The 23,617-nt window shown below is 45.6% G+C and overlaps 1 protein-coding gene across 1 annotated transcript in view; it reads left to right on the top strand.

Annotated features, from left to right (window-relative positions):
* The window catches only part of LOC110492401 (dysbindin), a 34,445-nt gene extending 10,862 nt beyond the window's left edge, over nt 1-23,583 (top strand). Inside the window, exons 2-4 of the mRNA XM_021566689.2 lie at nt 17,024-17,173; nt 17,623-17,766; nt 21,080-23,583. Coding sequence (XP_021422364.2) covers nt 17,024-17,173; nt 17,623-17,766; nt 21,080-21,342 — 557 coding nt within the window. The 3' untranslated portion in view covers nt 21,343-23,583. The remainder of the gene's footprint in view (nt 1-17,023; nt 17,174-17,622; nt 17,767-21,079) is intronic.
* Nucleotides 23,584-23,617: the final 34 nt, after the last annotated feature.

Raw genomic sequence — 23,617 nt, 5'->3', positions numbered from 1 at the left:
CGTTTAACTGTCGACGCGGAGCCCCACCGGGCCTTCACGACTTGACTCCCGACGTTATCTGCCCGAGGGAGTTATCCAACTGGCCCCTACGTCGTGACATTACCTGAACGCCCATCTGCGGCCCGCTAATCGTTAGCTGTCTTATTAGCTGCTATCTGAATAGGTCTATCGGACAATTTTTCTTGGGTCACTATAACTATATCTATTTTGCCATTTGGATTGATCCCCTCTACCACACGGAACCCCACTAATCTACCGACGGAAATGCACGAGGTGGCTAAAAACAGACCTCCATCCTATGCTAGCTTGCTACCAATGGCCCGGCTAGCTGTCTGAATCGCCGTTACCCCAACCAACCTCACTACTCACTGGACCCTTATGATCACTCGACTAAGCATGCCTCTCCTTAATGTGGAGATATGCCTTGTCCATTGCTGTTCTGGTTAGTGTTTATTTACTTATTTCACTGTAGAGCCTCTAGCCCTGCTCATAATACCTTATCCAACCTTTCAGTTCCACCACCCACACATGCGATGACATCACCTGGTTTCAATGATGTTTCTAGAGACAATATCTCTCTCATCATCACTCAATACCTAGGTTTACCTCCACTGTATTCACATCCTACCATACCTTTGTCTGCACCTTTGTCTGAACAGGCAGTTAACCCACTGTTCCTAGGCCGTCATTGAAAATAAGAATTTGTTCTTAACTGACTTGGCTAGTTAAATAAAGGTAAAACATTTATTTTTAATTTTTAAATACCTTGAAGCTATTTTATTGCCCCCAGAAACCTCCTTTTACTCTCTGTTCCGGACGTTCTAGACGACCAATGTTCCTCTGGTGATGTAGTGGTGAATCCAGGCCATGCAGTGCCTAGCTCCACTCCTATTCCCCAGGCGCTCTCTTTTGATGACTTCTGTAACCGAAGATGAATGTGCAGGTAGAGATACTGGGGTGCAAAGGACCTAAATAAATAAATAAATACCAGAATGGGGATGAGGTAGGTAGATGGGCTTTTTACAGATGGGCTATGTACAGGTGCAGTGATCTGTAAGCTGCTCTGACAGCTGGTGCTTAAAGCTAGTGAGGGAGATGTGAGTCCCCAGCATCAGAGACTTTTGCAATTCGTTCCAGTCATGGGCAGCAGAGAACTGGAAGGAAAGACGACCAAAGGAGGAATTGGCTTTGGGGGTGACCAGTGAGATATACCTGCTGGAGCGCGTGCTACGAGTGGGTGCTGCTATGGTGACCAGTGAGCTGAGATAAGGCGGGGCTTTACCAAGCAGAGACTTGTAGATAACCTGTAGCCAGTGGGTTTGGCGACGAGTATGAAGCGAGGGCCAGCCAACGAGAGCGTACAGGTCGCAATGGTGGGTAGTGTATGGGGCTTTGTTGACAAAACAGATGGCACTGTGATAGACTGCATCCAGTTTGTTGAGTAGAGTGTTGGAGGCTATTCTATAGAGAACATCACTGAAGTCGAGGATCGGTAGGATGGTCAGTTTTACGAGGGTATGTTTGGCAGCATGAGTGAAGGATGCTTTGTTGGGATATAGGAAGCCGATTCTAGATTTAATTTTGGATTGGAGATGCTTAATGTGAGTCTGGAAGGAGAGTTTACAGTCTAACCAGACACCCAGGTATTTGTAGTTGTCCACGTATTCTAAGTCAGAGCCGTCCAGAGTAGTGATGCTGGATGGGCGAGCAGGTGCGGGCAGTGATCAATTGAATAGCATGAATTTAGTTTTACTTGCGTTTAAGAGCAGTTGGAGGCCACAGAAGGAGAGTTGTGTGGCATTGAAGCTCGTCTGGAGGTTAGTTAACACAGTGTATACAGGGGCCAGAAGTATACAGAATGGTGTCGTCTGCGTAGAGGTGGATCAGAGAATCACCAGCAGCAAGAGCAACATCATTGATGTATACAGAAAAGAGAGTCGGCCCGAGAATTGAACCCTGTGGCACACTCATAGAGACAGTCAGAGGTCCGGATAACAGGCCCTCCGATTTGACACACTCAAATCAAATTTTATTTGTCACATACACATGGTTAGCAGATGTTAATGCGAGTGTAGCGAAATGCTTGTGCTTCTAGTTCCGACAATGCAGTAATAACCAACAAGTAATCTAACTAACAATTCCAAAACTACTGTCTTGTACACAGTGTAAGGGGATAAAGAATATGTACATAAGGATATATGAATGAGTGATGGTACAGAGCAGCATAGGCAAGATACAGTAGATGGTATCGAGTACAGTATATACATATGAGATGAGTATGTCAAATCAAATCAAATTTTATTTGTCACATACACATGGTTAGCAGATGTTAATGCGAGTGTAGCGAAATGCTTGTGCTTCTAGTTCCGACAATGCAGTAATAACAAGTAATCTAACTAACAATTCCAAAACTACTGTCTTGTACACAGTGTAAGGGGATAAAGAATATGTACATAAGGATATATGAATGAGTGATGGTACCGAGCAGCATAGGCAAGATACAGTAGATGGTATCGGGTACAGTATGTACAAATGAGATGAGTATGTAAACAAAGTGGCATAGTATAGTATAAAGTGGCTAGTGATACATGTATTACATAAGGATACCGTCGATGATATAGAGTACAGTATATACGTATGCATATGAGATGAATAATGTAGGGTAAGTAACATTTATATAAGGTAGCATTGTTTAAAGTGGCTAGTGATATATTTACATAATTTCCCATCAATTCCCATTATTAAAGTGGCTGGAGTTGAGTCAGTGTCAGTGTGTTGGCAGCAGCCACTCAGTGTTAGTGGTGGCTGTTTAACAGTCTGATGGCCTTGAGATAGAAGCTGTTTTTCAGTCTCTCGGTCCCAGCTTTGATGCACCTGTACTGACCTCGCCTTCTGGATGATAGCGGGGTGAACAGGCAGTGGCTCGGGTGGTTGATGTCCTTGATGATCTTTATGGCCTTCCTGTGACATCGGGTGGTGTAGGTGTCCTGGAGGGCAGGTAGTTTGCCCCCGGTGATGCGTTGTGCAGACCTCACTACCCTCTGGAGAGCCTTACGGTTGAGGGCGGTGCAGTTGCCATACCAGGCGGTGATACAGCCCGCCAGGATGCTCTCGATTGTGCATCTGTAGAAGTTTGTGAGTGCTTTTGGTGACAAGCCGAATTTCTTCAGCCTCCTGAGGTTGAAGAGGCGCTGCTGCGCCTTCTTCACGATGCTGTCTGTGTGAGTGGACCAATTCAGTTTGTCTGTGATGTGTATGCCGAGGAACTTAAAACTTGCTACCCTCTCCACTACTGTTCCATCGATGTGGATAGGGGGGTGTTCCCTCTGCTGTTTCCTGAAGTCCACAATCATCTCCTTAGTTTTGTTGACGTTGAGTGTGAGGTTGTTTTCCTGACACCACACTCCGAGGGCCCTCACCTCCTCCCTGTAGGCCGTCTCATCGTTGTTGGTAATCAAGCCTACCACTGTTGTGTCGTCCGCAAACTTGATGATTGAGTTGGAGGCGTGCGTGGCCACGCAGTCGTGGGTGAACAGGGAGTACAGGAGAGGGCTCAGAACGCAACCTTGTGGGGCCCCAGTGTTGAGGATCAGCGGGGAGGAGATGTTGTTGCCTACCCTCACCACCTGGGGGCGGCCCGTCAGGAAGTCCAGTACCCAGTTGCACAGGGCGGGGTCGAGACCCAGGGTCTCGAGCTTGATGACGAGCTTGGAGGGTACTATGGTGTTGAATGCCGAGCTGTAGTCGATGAACAGCATTCTCACATAGGTATTCCTCTTGTCCAGATGGGTTAGGGCAGTGTGCAGTGTGGTTGAGATTGCATCGTCTGTGGACCTATTTGGGCGGTAAGCAAATTGGAGTGGGTCTAGGGTGTCAGGTAGGGTGGAGGTGATATGGTCCTTGACTAGTCTCTCAAAGCACTTCATGATGACGGATGTGAGTGCTACGGGGCGGTAGTCATTTAGCTCAGTTACCTTAGCTTTCTTGGGAACAGGAACAATGGTGGCCCTCTTGAAGCATGTGGGAACAGCAGACTGGTATAGGGATTGATTGAATATGTCCGTAAACACACCGGCCAGCTGGTCTGCGCATGCTCTGAGGGCGCGGCTGGGGATGCCATCTGGGCCTGCAGCCTTGCGAGGGTTAACACGTTTAAATGTCTTACTCACCTCGGCTGCAGTGAAGGAGAGACTGCATGTTTTCGTTGCAGGCCGTGTCAGTGGCACTGTATTGTCCTCAAAGCGGGCAAAAAAGTTATTTAGTCTGCCTGGGAGCAAGACATCCTGGTCCGTGACTGGGCTGGGTTTCTTCCTGTAGTCCGTGATTGACTGTAGACCCTGCCACATGCCACATGTAAACAAAGTGGCATAGTTAAAGTGGCTAGTGATACATGTATTACATAAGGATACAGTCGATGATATAGAGTACAGTATATACGTATGCATATGAGATGAATAATGTAGGGTAAGTAACATTATATAAGGTAGCATTGTTTAAAGTGGCTAGTGATATATTTACATCATTTCCCATCAATTCCCATTATTAAAGTGGCTGGAGTTGAGTCAGTGTCAGTGTGTTGGCAGCAGCCACTCAATGTTAGTGGTGGCTGTTTAACAGTGTGATGGCCTTGAGATAGAAGCTGTTTTTCAGTCTCTCGGTCCCAGCTTTGATGCACCTGTACTGACCTCGCCTTCTGGATGATAGCGGGGTGAACAGGCAGTGGCTCGGGTGGTTGATGTCCTTGATGATCTTTATGGCCTTCCTGTGACATCGGGTGGTGTAGGTGTCCTGGAGGGCAGGTAGTTTGCCCCCGGTGATGCGTTGTGCAGACCTCACCACCCTCTGGAGAGCCTTACGGTTGAGGGCGGAGCAGTTGTCGTACCAGGCGGTGATACAGCCCGCCAGGATGCTCTCGATTGTGCATCTGTAGAAGTTTGTGAGTGCTTTTGGTGACAAGCCAAATTTCTTCAGCCTCCTGAGGTTGAAGAGGCGCTGCTGCGCCTTCTTCACAATGCTGTCTGTGTGAGTGGACCAATTCAGTTTGTTTGTGATGTGTATGCCGAGGAACTTAAAACTTGCTACCCTCTCCACTACTGTTCCATCTATGTGGATAGGGGGGTGTTCCCTACTGTTTCCTGATGTATACAGAAAAGAGAGTCGGCCCGAGAATTGAACCCTGTGGCACACTCATAGAGACTGTCAGAGGTCCGGATAACAGGCCCTCCGATTTGACACACTGAACTCAACCAGGCGAGGCAATCATTTGAGAAACCAAGGCTGTCGAGTCTGCCAATAAGAATGTTGTGATTGACAGAGTTGAAAGCCTTGGCCAGGCCGATGAATACGGCTGCACAGTAATGTCTCTTATCGATGGTGGTTATGATGTCGTTAGAACCTTGAGCGTGGCTGAGGTGCACCCATGACAAGCTCTGAAACCAGATTGCATAGCGGAGAAGGTATGGTGGAATTCAAAATGGTCAGTAATCTGTTTGTTAACTTGGCTTTCGAAGACCTTAGAAACAGACAAACTAGACACACAACATAGAATGCCCACTCAGATCACACCCTGACCAAACAAAACATAGAAACATACAAAGCAAACTATGGTCAGGGTGTAACACTGTCAGAGCAGCTCACAGATTACTGCACCTGTACATAGCCCATCTATAATTTAGCCCAAACAACTACCTCTCCACCTACTGTATTTATTTATTTGGCTCCCTTGGCTGCCTGTTGAACACACATCCTCAGCCTTTGCCACCTTCTATAGGAATTTAACGACTGCATAGATCTATGTTTTGGATGACTGGCTGCGAATGTTTATTGAATTGTTTTATTTCTGCCTTTTCTATTCCAGACATTCTGGAATTCACTAAAGCATCACATGTATGTAAATTTAGTCTTTCACTTTTCAATGATTTAGCACAGACTTTGCACATTCTTCCTGTCATGTATTGTCATATTATGTCTTGTTCCTGTTCTTTCTCTTCACTCCGTCTCCCTCTGCTGGTCGTATTAGGTTACCTTCTCTTCCCCTCCTTCCCCCAGCTGCTCCTCATCTTCTCTAACTACCTCGTTCACCCTTTTCCCACCTGTTCCCTTTTTTCCCTCTGATTAGGTCTCTATTTCTCTCTCTGTTCCTGCTTCTGTCTTTGTCAGATTCTCGTTTGAGTTTCTCATGCCAGAACCAAACTATCGTCTCGTTTGCTTCAACCTTGTCCTGTCCTGTCGGAATCTGCCTGTTCATCTGAGGCTACGTGTGATCAGGTACCTCTGTCCTCTACAACCCAGCTATTCTCCTCTGCTGCTAGAAGGGGACTCTAACCCAGCTATTCTCCTCTGCTGCTAGAAGGGGAACTCTTCTGTGATATTCAGAAGGACTTTATGTTTCATTTGTCGCCCTCTCTGCGGGTTGTTTATTTTGCCATCATATACATTTGAAGAGGATCTATGTCTTACCTGTGTTTTGACATTAAAGGACTCTGTTTTTGTTAAACCGCTTTTGGGTCCTCACTCACGTGCATAACAGAAGAATCTGACCAAGAATGGACCCAGCGACTTCGGATCCTCTCCACTCAGCCGTCGAGATCCAGGGAGCGATGCTAGGCAGACACGAGCAGGAATTGTCTGCTGCTCAACATGCCGTTGAGACCCTGGCCGCCCAAGTCTCCAACCTCACAGAACAGATTCACCATCTCCGCCTCGATCCACCGGCCACTTCCAGGGCTTTCGAATCTCCGGAGCCCAGAATCAATAACCCGCCGTGTTACTCTGGGGAGCCCACTGAATGCCGCTCGTTCCTCACCCAGTGTGATATTGTGTTTTCTCTCCAGCCCAACACTTACTCCAGGAGCACAGCTCGTATCGCCTACGTCATATCTCTCCTTACTGGACGGGCTCGTGAGTGGGGCACGGCAATCTGGGAGGCGAGGGCTGAGTGTACTAACAAGTATCAGGACTTTAAGGAGGAGATGATACAGGTTTTTGATCGTTCTGTTTTTGGGGAGGAGGCTTCCAGGGTCCTGTCTTCCCTATGTCAAGGTAATCGATCCATAACAGATTACTCTATTGAGTTTCGCACTCTTGCTGCCTCCAGTGACTGGAACGAGCCGGCTTTGCTCGCTCGTTTTCTGGAGGGTCTCCGCGCGGAGGTAAAGGATGAGATTCTCTCCCGGGAGGTTCCTTCCAGCGTGGATTCCTTGATTGAACTCGCTATTCGCATAGAGCGACGGGTTGATCTTCGTCACCGAGCTCGTGGAAAGGAGCTTGCGTTCTCCGTTGCCCCCCTCTCCGCATCACTACCATCTTCCTCCGCCGGCTCGGGTGCTGAGCCTATGCAGCTGGGGGGTATCCACATCTCAACTAAGGAGAGGGAACGGAGAATCACCAACCGCCTCTGTCTCTATTGCGGTTCCGCTGGTCATTTTGTCACTTCATGTCCAGTAAAAGCCAGAGCTCATCAGTAAGCGGAGGGCTACTGGTGAGCGCTACTACTCTGGTCTCTCCTTCAAGATCCTGCACTACCTTGTCGGTCCATCTACGCTGGACCGGTTCGTCAGCTTCCTGCAGTGCCTTGATAGACTCTGGGGCGGAGGGCTGTTTTATGGACGAGACCTGGGCTCGGGAACATGACATTCCTCTCAGACAGTTAAGGAAGCCCACGGCCTTGTTCGCTTTGGATGGTAGTTCTCTCCCCAGGATTCAGCGTGAGACGCTACCTTTAACCCTCACTGTCTCTGGTAATCATAGCGAAACCCTTTCTTTTTTAATTTTTCATTCACCTTTTACACCTGTTGTTTTGGGCCATCCCTGGCTAGTTTGTCATAATCCTTCTATTAATTGGTCTAGTAATTCTATCCTCTCCTGGAACGTCTCTTGTCATGTGAAATGTTTAATGTCTGCTATCCCTCCTGTTTCCTCTGTCTCTTCTTCACAGGAGGAGCCTGGTGATTTGACAGGGGTGCCGGAGGAATATCACGATCTGCGCACGGTGTTCAGTCGGTCCAGGGCCACCTCTCTTCCTCCACACCGGTCGTATGATTGTAGTATTGATCTCCTTCCGGGAACCACTCCCCCCCCGGGGTAGACTATACTCTCTGTCGGCTCCCGAACGTAAGGCTCTCGAGGATTATTTGTCTGTAGCTCTTGACGCCGGTACCATAGTCCCCTCCTCCTCTCCCGCCGGAGCGGGGTTTTTTTTTTGTTAAGAAGAAGGACGGGTCCCTGCGCCCCTGCATAGATTATCGAGGGCTGAATGACATAACAGTGAAGAATCGTTATCCGCTTCCTCTTATGTCTTCAGCCTTCGAGATCCTGCAGGGAGCCAGGTTTTTCACTAAGTTGGATCTTCGTAACGCTTACCATCTCGTGCGCATCAGGGAGGGGGACGAGTGGAAGACGGCGTTTAACACTCCGTTAGGGCACTTTGAATACCGGGTTCTTCCTTTCGGCCTCGCTAACGCTCCAGCTGTCTTTCAGGCATTAGTCAATGACGTCCTGAGAGACATGCTGAACATCTTTGTTTTCGTTTACCTTGACTATATCCTGATTTTTTCACCGTCACTCCAGATTCATGTTCAGCACGTTCGACGTGTCCTCCAGCGCCTTTTAGAGAATTGTCTTTTTGTGAAGGCTGAGAAGTGCACTTTTCATGCCTCCTCCATCACATTTCTCGGTTCTGTTATTTCCGCTGAAGGCATTAAGATGGATCCCGCTAAGGTCCAAGCTGTCATTGATTGGCCCGTCCCTAAGTCACGCGTCGAGCTGCAGCGCTTTCTCGGCTTCGCGAATTTCTATCGTCGTTTCATCCGTAATTTCGGTCAGGTGGCAGCTCCTCTCACAGCCCTTACTTCTGTCAAGACGTGCTTTAAGTGGTCTGTTTCCGCCCAGGGGGCTTTTGATCTCCTCAAGAATCGTTTTACATCCGCACCTATCCTTGTTACACCTGACGTCTCTAGACAGTTCGTTGTCGATGTTGACGCGTCAGAGGTGGGCGTGGGAGCCATTCTTTCTCAGCGCTCCCTCTCTGACGACAAGGTCCACCCTTGCGCGTATTTTTCTCATCGCCTGTCGCCGTCGGAACGTAACTATGATGTGGGAAACCGCGAACTGCTCGCCATCCGCTTAGCCCTAGGCGAATGGCGACAGTGGTTGGAGGGGGCGACCGTTCCTTTTGTCGTTCGGACTGACCATAGGAACCTTGAGTACATCCGTTCTGCCAAACGACTTAATGCGCGTCAGGCTCGTTGGGCGCTGTTTTTCGCTCGTTTCGAGTTCGTGATTTCTTATCGTCCGGGCTCTAAGAACACCAAGTCTGATGCTTTATCTCGTCTCTTCAGTTCTTCAGTAGCCTCCACTGACCCCGAGGGGATTCTCCCTGAGGGGCGTGTTGTCGGGTTGACTGTCTGGGAATTGAGAGGCAGGTAAAGCAAGCACTCACTCACACTCCGTCGCCGCGCGCTTGTCCTAGGAACCTTCTTTTCGTTCCCGTTCCTACTCATCTGGCCGTTCTTCAGTGGGCTCACTCTGCCAAGTTAGCCGGCCACCCCGGCGTTCGGGGTACGCTTGCTTCCATTCGCCAGCGTTTTTGGTGGCCCACCCGGGAGCATGCTTCCCATTCCCTCTCGACCGTGGTCTCACATCGCCTTAGATTTTATCACCGGACTGCCTTCGTCAGCGGGGAAGACTGTTATTCTTACGGTTGTCGATAGGTTCTCTAAGGCGGCTCATTTTATTCCCCTCGCTAAGCTCCCTTCTGCTAAAGAAACGGCACAAATCATCATCGAGAATGTTTTCAGAATTCATGGCCTTCCGTCAGACGTCGTTTCGGACAGGGGTCCGCAATTCACGTCTCAATTTTGGAGGGAGTTTTGCCGTTTGATTGGGGCTTCCGTCAGTCTCTCTTCCGGCTTTCACCCCCAGTCTAACGGTCAAGCAGAACGGGCCAATCAGACTATTGGTCGCATCTTACGCAGTCTTTCTTTTCGTAACCCTGCGTCTTGGTCAGAACAGCTCCCCTGGGCAGAATACGCCCACAACTCGCTTCCTTCGTCTGCGACCGGGCTATCTCCTTTTCAGAGTAGCCTCGGGTACCAGCCTCCGCTGTTCTCGTCTCAGTTCGCCGAGTCCAGCGTCCCCTCCGCTCAGGCTTTTGTCCAACGTTGCGAGCGCACCTGGAAGAGGGTCAGGTCTGCACTTTGCCGTTATAGGGCGCAGACTGTGAGAGCCGCTAATAAGCGTAGAACTAAGAGTCCTAGATATTGTCGCGGTCAGAGAGTTTGGCTCTCCACTCAGAACCTTCCCCTTAAGACAGCTTCTCGCAAGTTGACCCCGCGGTTCATTGGTCCGTTCCGTATTTCTCAGATCATTAATCCTGTCGCAGTGCGACTTCTTCTTCCGCGATATCTTCGTCGCGTCCACCCGGTCTTCCATGTCTCCTGTGTTAAGCCCGTTCTTCGCGCCCCCGCTCGTCTTCCACCCCCCCCATCCTTGTCAAGGGCGCACCTATCTACAGGGTCCGTAAGATTTTGGACATGCATCCTCGGGGCCGTGGTCATCAGTACCTAGTGGATTGGGAGGGGTACGGTCCTGAGGAAAGGAGTTGGGTTCCCTCTCGGACGTGCTGGACCGTTCGCTGATCGATGATTTCCTCCGTTGCCGCCAGGTTTCCTCCTCGAGTGCGCCAGGAGGCGCTCGGTGAGTGGGGGGGTACTGTCATGTATTGTCATATTATGTCTTGTTCCTGTTCTTTCTCTTCACTCCGTCTCCCTCTGCTGGTCGTATTAGGTTACCTTCTCTTCCCCTCCTTCCCCCAGCTGCTCCTCATCTTCTCTAACTACCTCGTTCACCCTTTTCCCACCTGTTCCCTTTTTCCCCTCTGATTAGGTCTCTATTTCTCTCTCTGTTCCTGCTTCTGTCTTTGTCAGATTCTCGTTTGAGTTTCTCATGCCAGAACCAAACTATCGTCTCGTTTGCTTCAACCTTGTCCTGTCCTGTCGGAATCTGCCTGTTCATCTGAGGCTACGTGTGATCAGGTACCTCTGTCCTCTACAACCCAGCTATTCTCCTCTGCTGCTAGAAGGGGACTCTAACCCAGCTATTCTCCTCTGCTGCTAGAAGGGGAACTCTTCTGTGATATTCAGAAGGACTTTATGTTTCATTTGTCGCCCTCTCTACGGGTTGTTTATTTTGCCATCATATACATTTGAAGAGGATCTATGTCTTACCTGTGTTTTGACATTAAAGGACTCTGTTTTTGTTGAACCGCTTTTGGGTCCTCACTCACGTGCATAACACTTCCACTGCAAATCTACCGTTCAAGTGTTTTACTTGCTATATTGTATTTACTTCACCACCATGGCCTTTTTTTGCCTTTACCTCCCTTATCTCACCTCATTTGCTCACATTGTATATAGACTTATTTTTCTACTGTATTATTGACTGTATGTTTGTTTTACTCCAAGTGTAACTCTGTGTTGTTGTATCTATTTATTTATTTATTTTGATCCTTTGCACCCCATTATTTCTATCTCTACCTTGCACATTCTCCCACTGCAAATCTACCGTTCAAGTGTTTTACTTGCTATATTGTATTTACTTCGCCACCATGGCCTTTTTTTGCCTTTACCTCCCTTATCTCACCTCATTTGCTCACATTGTATATAGACTTATTTTTCTACTGTATTATTGACTGTATGTTTGTTTTACTCCAAGTGTAACTCTGTGTTGTTGTATCTGTCGAACTGCTTTGCTTTATCTTGGCCAGGTCGCAATTGTAAATGAGAACTTGTTCTCAACTTGCCTACCTGGTTAAATAAAGGTGAAAAAAAAATGTAGGGTGGAGGTGATATGACCCTTACTAGTCTCTCAAAGCACTTCATGATGACAGAAGTGACTGCAACGGGGTGATAGTCATTTAGTTCAGCTACTTTAGCTTTCTTGGGAACAGGAACAATGGTGGCCATCTTGACCCATGTGGGGACAGCAGACTGGGATAGGGATTGAATATGTCCAGAAATACACTTATAGATACTGTGTGATGGGTACAGACTATATGGATTTACATGTATCATGTCTATGCAACAGCTACTGTAACTGAGTGTTTAACTATGTGTTAGTCACAGACCACCCACTGACAGAACTCTGGCCTGGCTGCAGAATTCTGACCTCACCATCTGGTCTCTGCAGATTAAGAAAAACATGTAACCATGAAAATGCATTCATTTAATAAGTACAGTTTGTTGGATAAAAGTAATAACATGACACAATCACCAAAATAGAATGGGAACCTCCATTAAATGCATATTTGGTTTATGTGAGCACCCAAACTCAACAGTCAACAGAAGCACTTACCCAGTGGAAATGTTGAGTGCTCTGAAGAAAAGCCACTGGGACTTATGTGTTCTTTTGTCGCATTATTGTATAACCATGCATTGGCTTATTATTTTGGACCGTTGCATAAGACAGTGTGTCAGAGGTGCATGGCATATATCAGGACACAGATGCAGCAGGGGTCTCACAGTCACATTCAAGCCCAATTGATGGTAATATTACTCACTGTTGTCCCCATTGGCCGGTTTTGAAGGCATTTCCCGACGTCCTCAGGACATGGAAAGACGTACAATTTCAACGTCAAAATATACTTTATGACACTGTCATGAAGCATTATGACCGTCATGTGTCACTTTACTTAGGCTAAGAAAAAGCACTTCATGACATTGTCAAGAAGCATTATGGCCATCATAATCATATAAGCCAGATAGGCCTATCACGTACATGCCATTATGTCAGTCATCAGTCAAAAAGAGGGTGTCTTCTCCTGTTCCTGAAATCTGCTCCGGCATTTATCCCAGTCATCAGCAACAGAGCATTGGGGTAGGTGCATGTCTGACATCAATGTGTGAGCAATAACAATGATAATTAACAACATAAACAGACTGTTGACAAGTAAGCTATGGTGTAATGGAATGTTTTGCCTTGTGTGATAGGTTTTGTGGGTTTTTACACTATAGTGTTGTTGTCACAACCAGCCATAAACTAACGCAATATATGTCACAACAGGTTTAAATATATGTGTCATGACAGAGTTATGATCATATTATAACAGGTTATGACCGTGTCATAACGTGTTATGACGCTGGATGTTAACTAAAGTGTTACCAAACTTACATACTTTACATCAGTTTCCCAAATACTTCTACATGGCTGATGAGTCTTGACATATACATAATCACAAATGGCAAGTTGAACAATGAACTCCCATACTCAGTGTCTGACTCGGTCTCATTGCCCTTGACTGAACTGGCCCTGAACGTCAAGCCCAGTCTTTGAAGTTGCCCACTTAGAGATGAATGGAGAATGCATCATTATTATACCACACTCATTATACAATGATCACTCATTACATTAGATTCAGATGCCTCTGATTAGTGAGTATCTATCTGTGGAACCTTGTCTGAGCCAGCCTACTTACAGAAATTATGAGGGTACGTTTAGATGATATTCCAGTTAATTTAATAATTCTACATGTTGAAACATCATTAGTGGACTAAGACAGATGCAGGGAGTGGGATAGAAAAGTTTCTGTGTGTGTGTGTGTGTGTGTGTGTGTGTGTGTGTGTGTGTGTGTGTGTGTGTGTGTGTGTGTGTGTGTGTGTGTAGCGTGCATGTGCACACCCGTGTGTGTTTCTGCTTGCCTATATGTGTGGGACCTCTTTGACAGATCCGTGGGTTCGGTGGCTAAGGGCGCTGTAGTTTACATAAGCTGTACAGTCAAGTCATCATCAACCGTCTCTTAGCTCTTAGTTGCCGTGGTATTCTTGTGTGACTCTCTTATTAGAGCGACCCCCCCCCCCACCCTCGGTTTGTGGGTGTCTCCAACCCCGTGCCCTTCTGCATAGGGCACAATCCAGGCTGCATGGCACGTGACACACATAACGCTCAGCCTGCCTCCTAAAGCAGAGAGACCTCACAGAAATGGTTAAATACAGCAAAAATTCTCAACCTCTTTTTTTATTAAATATCCAGGCTGAATGCATATTTTCTCCATGGTAATATCCCCTATATCAACAGATGGTCTAACAAACTGGAGTCAGAAAAGGTCTCTGCCTCCAACAAATGAGCGAATTACAGGCTTCTAGAAGGAATGAGTGACAACTTACTAACTTCAGTATCAGGAGTATTGATTGATGACACTTGTGATTGACAGCGTGAAAACAGACCATATAAGAACTCTGAAGAAGGATGGCCACTCAGATGGCAGAAGTTAATGTTTAAATGTTTAGCTGAATCCTCAGCCAAGTCCCATGTCAGGTCATTTGCATGCACACACACATGCAGTCATGCACACACACACAGTCACACACACAAGATCACACACATGCACACGCAGTCACACACAAACACACAAGCAGTCATCCACACACACACAAGGTCACACACACACACACAGTCACACACACAGGGGGTGACATGAGTCACAGTGTCAGCTCATTAAGCCCAGTGGGAGTGTGACTGGAGTGTGCTGAGGAGGACATAACACAGTTATACAACCCCAGCTGGTTAGCCCAGGACAAGACAGGACTGACTGGAGGTGTGCCTGTGGACATGTGTCCTCCCTTTCTCCTGGGAATAGACTGCAATTTGTTACCCACATTTTGGATTTCAGAATGGCTCCCAAGAAATGCATAAATCACATCAAATCAAAATTTGTTTGTCATGTGCACCGAATACAACAGGTGTAGACCTTACAGTGAAATGCTTAGTAACCAATAGTGCGAAAAAAGTTGTGTGTGTGTGTGTGTGTGTGTGTGTGTGTGTGTGTGTGTGTGTGTGTGTGTGTGTAGGTAAGTAAAGAAATAAAACAACAGTAAAAAGACATTTGAAAATAGGAGTAACAAGGCTATATACAGACCCCGTTTAGTCAGGCTTATTGAGGTAGTATGTACGTGAACGTATAGTTAAAGTGACTATGCATATAAGATAAAGAGAGAGTAGCAGCAGCGTAAAAGAAGGGTTGGGGGGCCACACAATGCAAATAGTCCGGGTAACCATTTGGTTACCTGTTCATGAGTCTTATGGCTTGGGGGTAAAAACTGTTGAGAAGCCTTTTTGTCCCAGACTTGGCACTCTGGTACCGCTTGCCATGCGGTAGTAGAGACAACAGTCTATGACTGTGGTGACTGGGGTCTTTGACAATTTTTAGGGCCGTCCTCTGGCACCGCCTGGCGTAGAGGTCCTGGATGGCAGGCAGAAGTCTCTGACCTCCTCCCTATAGGCTGTCTCGTCGTTGTCGGTGATCAGGCCTACCACTGTTGTGTCGTCTGCAAACTTAATAATGGTGTTGGAGTCGTGCCTGACTCATGCAGTCGTGGGTGAACAGGGAGTACAGGAGGGGACTGAGCACGCACCCCTGGGGAGCTCCAGTGTTGAGGATCAGCGTGGCAGATGTGTTGCTATCTACCTTCACCACCTGGGGGCGGCCCATCAGGAAGTCCAGTATCCAGTTGCAGAGGGAGGTGTTTAGTCCCAGGTTCCTTAGCTTAGTGATGAGCTTTGAGGGTACTATGGTGTTGAACGCTGAGCTGTCGTCAATGAATAGCATTCTCACATAGGTGTTCCTTTTGTCCAGGTGGGAAAGAGCAGTGTGGATATAGAGTTAGAGATTGCATAGAGATTGCAATAGAGATTGCATCATCTGTGGATTTGTTTCTGCGGTATGCAAATTGGAGTGGGTCTAGGGTTTCTGGGATAATGGTGTTGATGTGAGCCATTACCAGCCTTTCAAAGCACTTCATGGCTACGGACGTGAGTGCTAAGGGTCTGTAGTCATTTAGGCAGGTTGCCTTTGTGTTCTTGGGCACAGAGACTATGGTGGACTGCTTGAAACATGTTGGTATTGACACACTCTGACCATTATTTGAGTTGTTTGTTTCTATGTTTTGTTTGGTCAGGGTGTGATATGAGTGGGCATTCTATGTTGCATGTCTAGTTAGTCCGTTTCTATGTGTTTTGGCCTGATATGGTTCTCAATCAGTGGCAGGTGTTTGTCGTTGTCTCTGATTGGGAACCATATTTAGGTAGCCTGTTCTGTATTGTGGTTTGTGGGTTATTGTCTATGTGTAGTTGCCTGTGTCTGCACTTGTTGTCATAGCGTCACGTTCGTTTTGTTGTTTTTGTTTAAGAGTTCTTTGTGTTTTTTCGTCATTAAATAAAATAATGGATTCACACCCGGAGCACAGACGGTAATCCGTCTGGCCCCACAGCCTTGAGTATGTTGACCTGTTTAAAGGTTTAACTCACGTCGGCTACGGAGAGCGTGATCACACAGTTGTCCGGAACAGCTGATGCTCTCATGCATGCCTCAGTGTTGCTTGCCTCGAAGCGAGCATAGAAGTGAGTTAGCTCGTCTGGTAGGCTCTTGTCCCTTTGTAGTCTGTAATAGTTTGCAAGCCCTGCCACATCCGACGAGCGTCGGAGCCGGTGTAGTATGATTCAATCTTAGCTTTGCCTTTTTGATGGTTAGTCGCAGAGCATAGCAGGATTTCTTGTAAGCTTCCGGGTTAGAGTCCCCCACCTTGTAAGCGGCAGCTCTACCCTTTAGCGCAGTGCGAATGTTGCCTGTAATCCATGGCTTCTGGTTGGGGTATGTGCGTACAGTCACTGTGGGGACGACGTCCTCAATGCACTTATTGATAAAGCCAGTGACTGATGTGGTGTATTTCTCAATATCATCGGAAGAATCCCGGAACATGTTCCAGTCTGTGATAGCACATGTTTTATTACATGTTCAAAGAAATGCATTGTTATTGGTCTCCTCATCCTGAGTATATCCCACATGTTTTAAATGGGTTTTCTCAAACTGATATCTATGCAATCCAATACATTCAGGTAGTCCCAAGCTGAAAATGTTGATGTTTTACCGCCCTCTGTTGGCCTGACAATGTAAACCTCAACCTATACAACACATCCCTTTTGAGGATTTTGATTGACATTTGGGTTGTATGTGTTATGTTTTGATTGCTAGTGGAGACAGACAACTCTCAGATTGTGTTGGACAATGACTCAGCCCAGCATCTGAAGCTGAGGGAGAGACAGCGCTTCTTTGAGGAGGTGTATCAGCACGATATGGACATCCTCCTGTCCTCGGCTCACCTGCACATTGACAGCAGGAAACGTGAGAGATGCTCAATACGCACACCTACACACACACACCTACACCCGCACCCGCACACTCACAACCATACACACACACCCCCCACATACAGTCTTGTACAGCTAAGCTTGTGGGGACACACAATTCAATCCCATTCAAAATCCTATTTTCCATAACACCTAACCCTAACCCAAAAACCTAACCTTAACCATAAACCAAACCCTAGTTCCTAACCCTAACCCTAATTATAACCTTAACCCTAAACCCCTTAGAAATAGCATTTGACCTTGTGGGGACCAACAAACCAGAAGTCCCCACAAGAACAGTTAAACACGTACACAAAGGATAAGCCTCTATTATGTAATCTTATTAGAACGCACATGACAGTCCAAATAAACAGCACATAATTGATTTAATGATAAGTAGTAAATATACAGCCAGTATCTGAGTGTGATGTGTTGTCCATACAGCTCCCATGGGCAGTATCTCCTCTATGGAGGTGAACGTGGACATGCTGGAGCAGATGGACCTCATGGACATCTCTGACCAGGAAGCTCTGGATGTGTTCCTCAACTCTGGGGCCAACAACAGCCCACTGGCCTCCCCTTTACCAGGTAATTATGCCACCTTCCTAGCCCCATAAATAACATATTTACCAGGTGTGCTTTTAGGGGAGGGGACCCATAATAATTGGTCACTTCGTTTCTTAAAATAAGGTTTAAATGTGGAGAGATTTTCTTTCTAGAGTGGAATGTACAATTAGCCATTCTAGAGTGGAAATCAGGTCATTATAAAAAAAGGAACAAAAGCAGTAGTGACTTTATACTTAGAATTTGAGGTCAGGATCGAGGACATTTTGGGGGAAAAAAATACCATATTTTTCATCAAGCTGTTAGTAATTTCCCTGCGCTCACTATAACATTGCAGCACCAATGTGCATTGTTTACGTCTAGCATCAGCAAGCCCTAAGTTACGCCATGGTCGAGAGCTAGCTAGTAGCTAGCTAACAAGCTCATGTATGCACAATAGCAGCACAATTAAAAACACAGTCTTACCCTTTTGAAATGAATAACTCTATTGTGAAACATGCTAGCTATAGTATGCTTAGCTAACTTGAAAATGTATATGTATTCTTCTCTGAATTAAAAATCCCTCTCCCTATATTGATCTTCTGAATCAAGCATGTGGGCTACAGCATGTGAGATTATTCAATTATTTGTTTGAATGGGAAAGAAAAAATTACTTGCTACTGCAAGAGATCTGATTGGTTACCTGTTCATTCTCCCTGGGTTTGAACTGGAGTCAATGGAGCTGGAGGACAAACTTTGCCCTCCTCCGGTATATGAGGTGCTGTTGAGACTACCTTCCAAAATCTTTTTTTTTTGTGACATGCATTTACATTTGTCACTTAGTAGAAGTTATTTTACAGAGCGACTTACAGTTAGACGGTTTAAGATATTTAGTATATAAAAAAAGTATACATGTTTTCATGTTTCATGCTTCTTTTAAAAATTGTTTAAAAAAATTCAGATAGAGGAGGATGGTCGCACACTTCCTACAATGACCAGTCTCTTCTGAACTAGAATGTAGAACTGTTCTGTACTTGAGTGCAAAGGCCTATCAGTTTCAGTGGTGGTTCCAGTGGTAGTTCTAGTGGTTCTAGTGGTGGTTCTAGTTGTTCTAGTGGTGGCTCTAATGGTTCCAGTGGTGGTTCTAATGGTGAATCTAGTGGTTCTGGTGGTTCTAGTGGTTCTAGCGGTAGTTCTAGTGGTGGTTCTAGTGGTTCTAGTGGTGGTTCTCATGGTTCCAGTGGGGATTCTAGTGGTTGTTCTAGTGGTTCTAGTGGTAGTTATAGTGGTTCTAGTGGTTGTTCTAGTGGTTCTAGTGGTAGTTCTAGTGGTTCTAGTGGTGGTTCTAGTTGTAGTTATTCTAGTTCTAGTGGTGGTTCTAGTGGTTCTAGTGGTAGTTCTGGTGGTTCTAGTGGTTCTAGTGATGGTTCTAGTGGTAGTTCAAGTGGTTTTAGTGGTGGTTCCAGTGGTAGTTCTGGTGGTTCTAGTGGTAGTTCTAGTGGTTCTAGTCTTGGTACTAGTGGTGGTTCTAGTAGTTCTGGTGGTGGTTCTAGTGGTTGTTCTAGTGGTTCTAGTGGTAGTTCTAGTAGTTATAGTGGTGATTCTAGTGGTTCTAGTGTTGGTTCTAGTGATAGTTCTAGTGGTTCTAGTGGTAGTTCTGGTGGTTCTGGTGATTGTTCTGGTGGTGGTTGTAGTGGTTGTAGTGGTGGTTCTAGTGCTTCCAGTGGTAGTTCTAGTTGTTGTAGTGGAGGTTCTAGTGGTGATTCTATTGGAGGTTTTAGTGGTGGTCTAGTGGTTCTGGATGGAACCTTATTATCTCTCTGGTAATTCCTGCTCCTGTCATTGTGACCCTACAGGTTTATCAACTCATCCCTGTCCTCTTACAAAACTCTGCTGCTCTACCCTCACCCACAGAGACTTCACAATCTGATTGGTGCAGTATCACATTTAAGATGTGAAACTAAAGATAGAAGTATGACACGAGAGATTGAACCTGCTTTTGTATTATGTGTGTGTGAAATGTCTGCATCACCCAGAAAAGGTTGTTGTGTTTCTCTTTCATGCAAACTGACATATGGAAAATAGGGATTCTGTTTTCAGAAGCAGTTTTATTTACCCTGGCATCAGATCACTGTGGTGAGAGAGAGGGATCAGGGGTATCGAGAGACTCTCAGGGAGGAAATCGGTGCAAACTTTTTGGTTTGTTTTATATATATATCAATAACTCAGTATGAAAGGAACAGCTTTATTTGTTAGACACCATTGACATACTGAAGACAAAGACCTCATTATTTCTCTATTATAGCCAATATTACTGTCATTAACTGGTTTACCCATCACACCCACTAGAAACTCATTACAAACAGTTGAGGAATGTTCATTTGAAAGCATGTGGTTTGCCCCACCTATCATCAAGGGATAGATGGTCACACTTTATTTGCTCTACATCATGCTGTCTGTTGATAAGTAACTGTTGATAAGCAACTGACGATCTGTTGATAAGCAGCTGCTTGCTAAGGTTACCGTTAGGTTAAGGTTTAGATTAAGTGCTAGGGTTAAGGTTAGAGTTAAGGCTAGGGCTAGGGTTAGTAGATAGTGTGGTTAACCGTGGGGTGTTGGGTTGAGCGTGCAGAGATTGACACAGAGACAGGGAGGTTTTAGTCAGCAAAAACAACTTTACTAGGACAGAAAATAAACAGAACAAAGAAAATCACTTTGGTTTGGCGTGGTCCTTCTCCTCTACCTCTCCCCGTTCACCCTCGCGGTGTGCCACAGTCCTCCTTTTATTTGACCTCCACTCCTGGTTGGCACTTTCCCCTAATTACCCGCACTTGGAGCTGTCCATGTCTGGGTGCCCAGCTGCCGTATTCCCAGGAGAGGGAGCCAACGTCGCCTCACGTACCTCCCTCTATTACCATTCCCCGGGGTAGACCTCCTGGGATACCACAATAGTTACTTGAAATGTTACTGATAGTTTGTAGAACATCTACAGATGGACTATCCAAATAAAGTGTTACCATTTTTTCATCAGACTGTTATTGCATTTGATTTAATAATAGAGATGGTATTAACAGAACATAAAACTTCCATCTCAAATGTTATGGCAGTGCGACTGACGACATCCTGTTGTTTACAAAACACTGAGAAAATGGTGAGGTACTGTGAAAGGATGGTAACTGTAAGTGGCATTTCAAATGATCCCAACAAAGACTGTCTGGATTGATACAAATTACTTTCAGTGGTAATTTCAGTCTTTTCATATCATTATTTCTGCCTTGAATCTCAGTGTCATGATGTTTGTTCCTTTTCCTATTATTTTCTACTCATGTCTTCTGTCTGCTCCTCTGGCCCACACCAGAGGTAGACGATGAAGAGGAAGATGAGGAAGACGAGAGTAAAGAAGTTGTCTACAGGGAGCGTGTGCCAACTTGCGACATTCGCCGGGGGTCAAAATCTCGCATGTCATCCACCTCTTCCGGTTCCAGTGACACCAGTGGGGGCGGAACCGACACCCATGTGGTCCAATCAGATGATGAGGAGGTGCACGCAGACACCCTGTTGCTGATCTCCGTGCCTCGAACAAAAGATGAAGAGGCAGAGGAAGAAGATGAAGAGAAGTGAGGCCTGTCCGCTCCGTTGTCATAGAGACACAAGCCACTTGCTGTTCTGACTGTTGTCAATGACAACAAGGAGATGGTAAACAGACTAACTCAGAGATCCATACATATACAGTACCATCACTTCCTCTTTACATGTTACTGACGCCCCTGGAATTCCTTGTGGGAAACCCCTAGCATGGACAACCCTTATTATTCTTTGGTGTGTTGTTATGGGTCAACCCACTGGGCACAGACACCATTTAAACGTCAAATGTTTATTTACATTTGGTTGAAATGTCAACTAATGTGAATTCAACATGAAATAAACAAAAACTATCACCATGTCATGTGATTTAGGTTAACAGTTGGGTGAAAGAAAGACTAAATTCCCTCACGTTGAAGACTTTTTGCAAATCGAATCAGTTTTCCACATTTGATTCATTGTCATCAGATTGCATTTTTTGGTTGAAATTACGTGGAAACAACATTGATGCAACCAGTTTTTGCCCAGTGGGAATTGATTCTCTGCGTAACTATGAAACTACTTATTGATGACTCCTCATTGTTTCTACTTAGCACTATTATAAGGAACACTCAGTTTTCACTGTTTTTTCTTCTGTTGCTTCAGAGCAATATACGTGTATTGTGTTCAACCATTATCAAGGTGCCAATATTGTGTTCTCCATATTTATCACACACAGAACATCATTGTTTGAGGGAGGAATGTCCAGATAGATGTCTGTCTCACATAAGAACCTGTGAACAACTACTTTAGTGAGACTAAATTCTAGATCCAATCCTATCCATTCATTAATGCTGCTATATAAACACTGAATTCTAACATGACTCTTTGCTGCATGATTTGGAACAGTTAGTAGGGGAAGTCTCAAGCGTTTTGGTTTCATTTGTTCTCAGTCAAGGTATTTACCTCCCTTTATGTGACCGTTGACAGAGGATCCAACATGTAGTAACATAACACAGTCAACACACACACACACACGCACTAGTCTACATTAGCATACTGGATTCTCTTCTTTGGTTTCTGCTATTGCTATTCCCTCCAGCTCAGGACACCTTGACCACGGCCATTTCAAATATTTAAGTCAGTTATCTACAGTAGCTACATACATTTGTTTTACTTATAAGTTAATGACATGTACCCATTGATTCTTGAAGAACTTATAAACGCCTCATGAGCTTAGCTCAACTGTCGTACCCCATCAGAGCCCAAAATGTAAGCTTGTTTTACTTTGTAAACAAAGTAAATGTAAACAATTTCTCCAGCCCCATACCTCAGCTTGCCCCTTTAAGAGGGTCAGAAAGATTTAAGAGTGGTATTTAGAAGTACAATCATCCCTGTGTGGCATTCCCCTATGTCAGAATGAGTTAAGGCAATGTCTCACCAGAACATCACCTTGGTATTGGTAAAGGCCTTGGTCTCATTCAGACAATACCAGCCAGTTACAGGAAATTCACGACACTAGCTACTAGACTAGGGAGGCGTAACCTTACCCAGACTTTTGTTTCTGCTTGGTTGGAGCAAAATCCTGCACCCACACCTGCCATCACAAGGTAAGATTTCCCACTGTTTTAATTCAGTACATACTGATGTTTTAACTGTAAAAGAAAAGTAGAGAGCAGGAGTGAGCCACACAGTCCCCAGCCTCATGTTGTCTGGTTATACTCATCTCATCTGAGTACCATGAAATGCATGCCACATTGTAAATGTACTGTATGTTCTGTACAGTTCTGATCATCTGCTATGAGGTGTATCATTTCCAGTGTTTTTCCTGGCACTTGAGATAAAATTGTATGCATGAAGCAAGTCTTGTGAGGACAAACAGGGCGTCTTTCCTCCCTGTAGCCTCCTATTGAGCTGAATGTTGAGGGTTGGATATGTAGACACTGTAGAAACTTGGCACACAAAGCGGTTTATGCCAGTTTTTTGGGTGTTAGAGTATATCAACAAGCTGGAATGGTTTGTGTGTATGTGGGTGGGGGGGGGTGGGTGTGTGCCTGGGTGTGTGTGTGGGTGTGCGCATGCATGCGTGTGTTCATTGCAAGAGAACAGTAGAGAGCAGCCTCATGTTGTCTGGTTGTACTCCTCTCACCATGAAAGTGACTGTGTTTGTGAGTGTACATGTGCTTTCTGGTTTTATAATGGTCCTTCTTTGACAGTGGAAAACATGGTTGTGTGTATAAGTTCCCTCTCTCTATGAGCTCCCAATCAAGATAAGGAATAAAATGAATACAATTGCCAAACAAATACAATATATTTTCTTTTTTTTTAGAGTGCC

The sequence above is a fragment of the Oncorhynchus mykiss genome, chromosome 16, assembly GCF_013265735.2.
Source record: "Oncorhynchus mykiss isolate Arlee chromosome 16, USDA_OmykA_1.1, whole genome shotgun sequence".
Classification (NCBI taxonomy): domain Eukaryota; kingdom Metazoa; phylum Chordata; class Actinopteri; order Salmoniformes; family Salmonidae; genus Oncorhynchus; species Oncorhynchus mykiss.
This window is presented reverse-complemented; position numbering and strand designations above follow the sequence as displayed.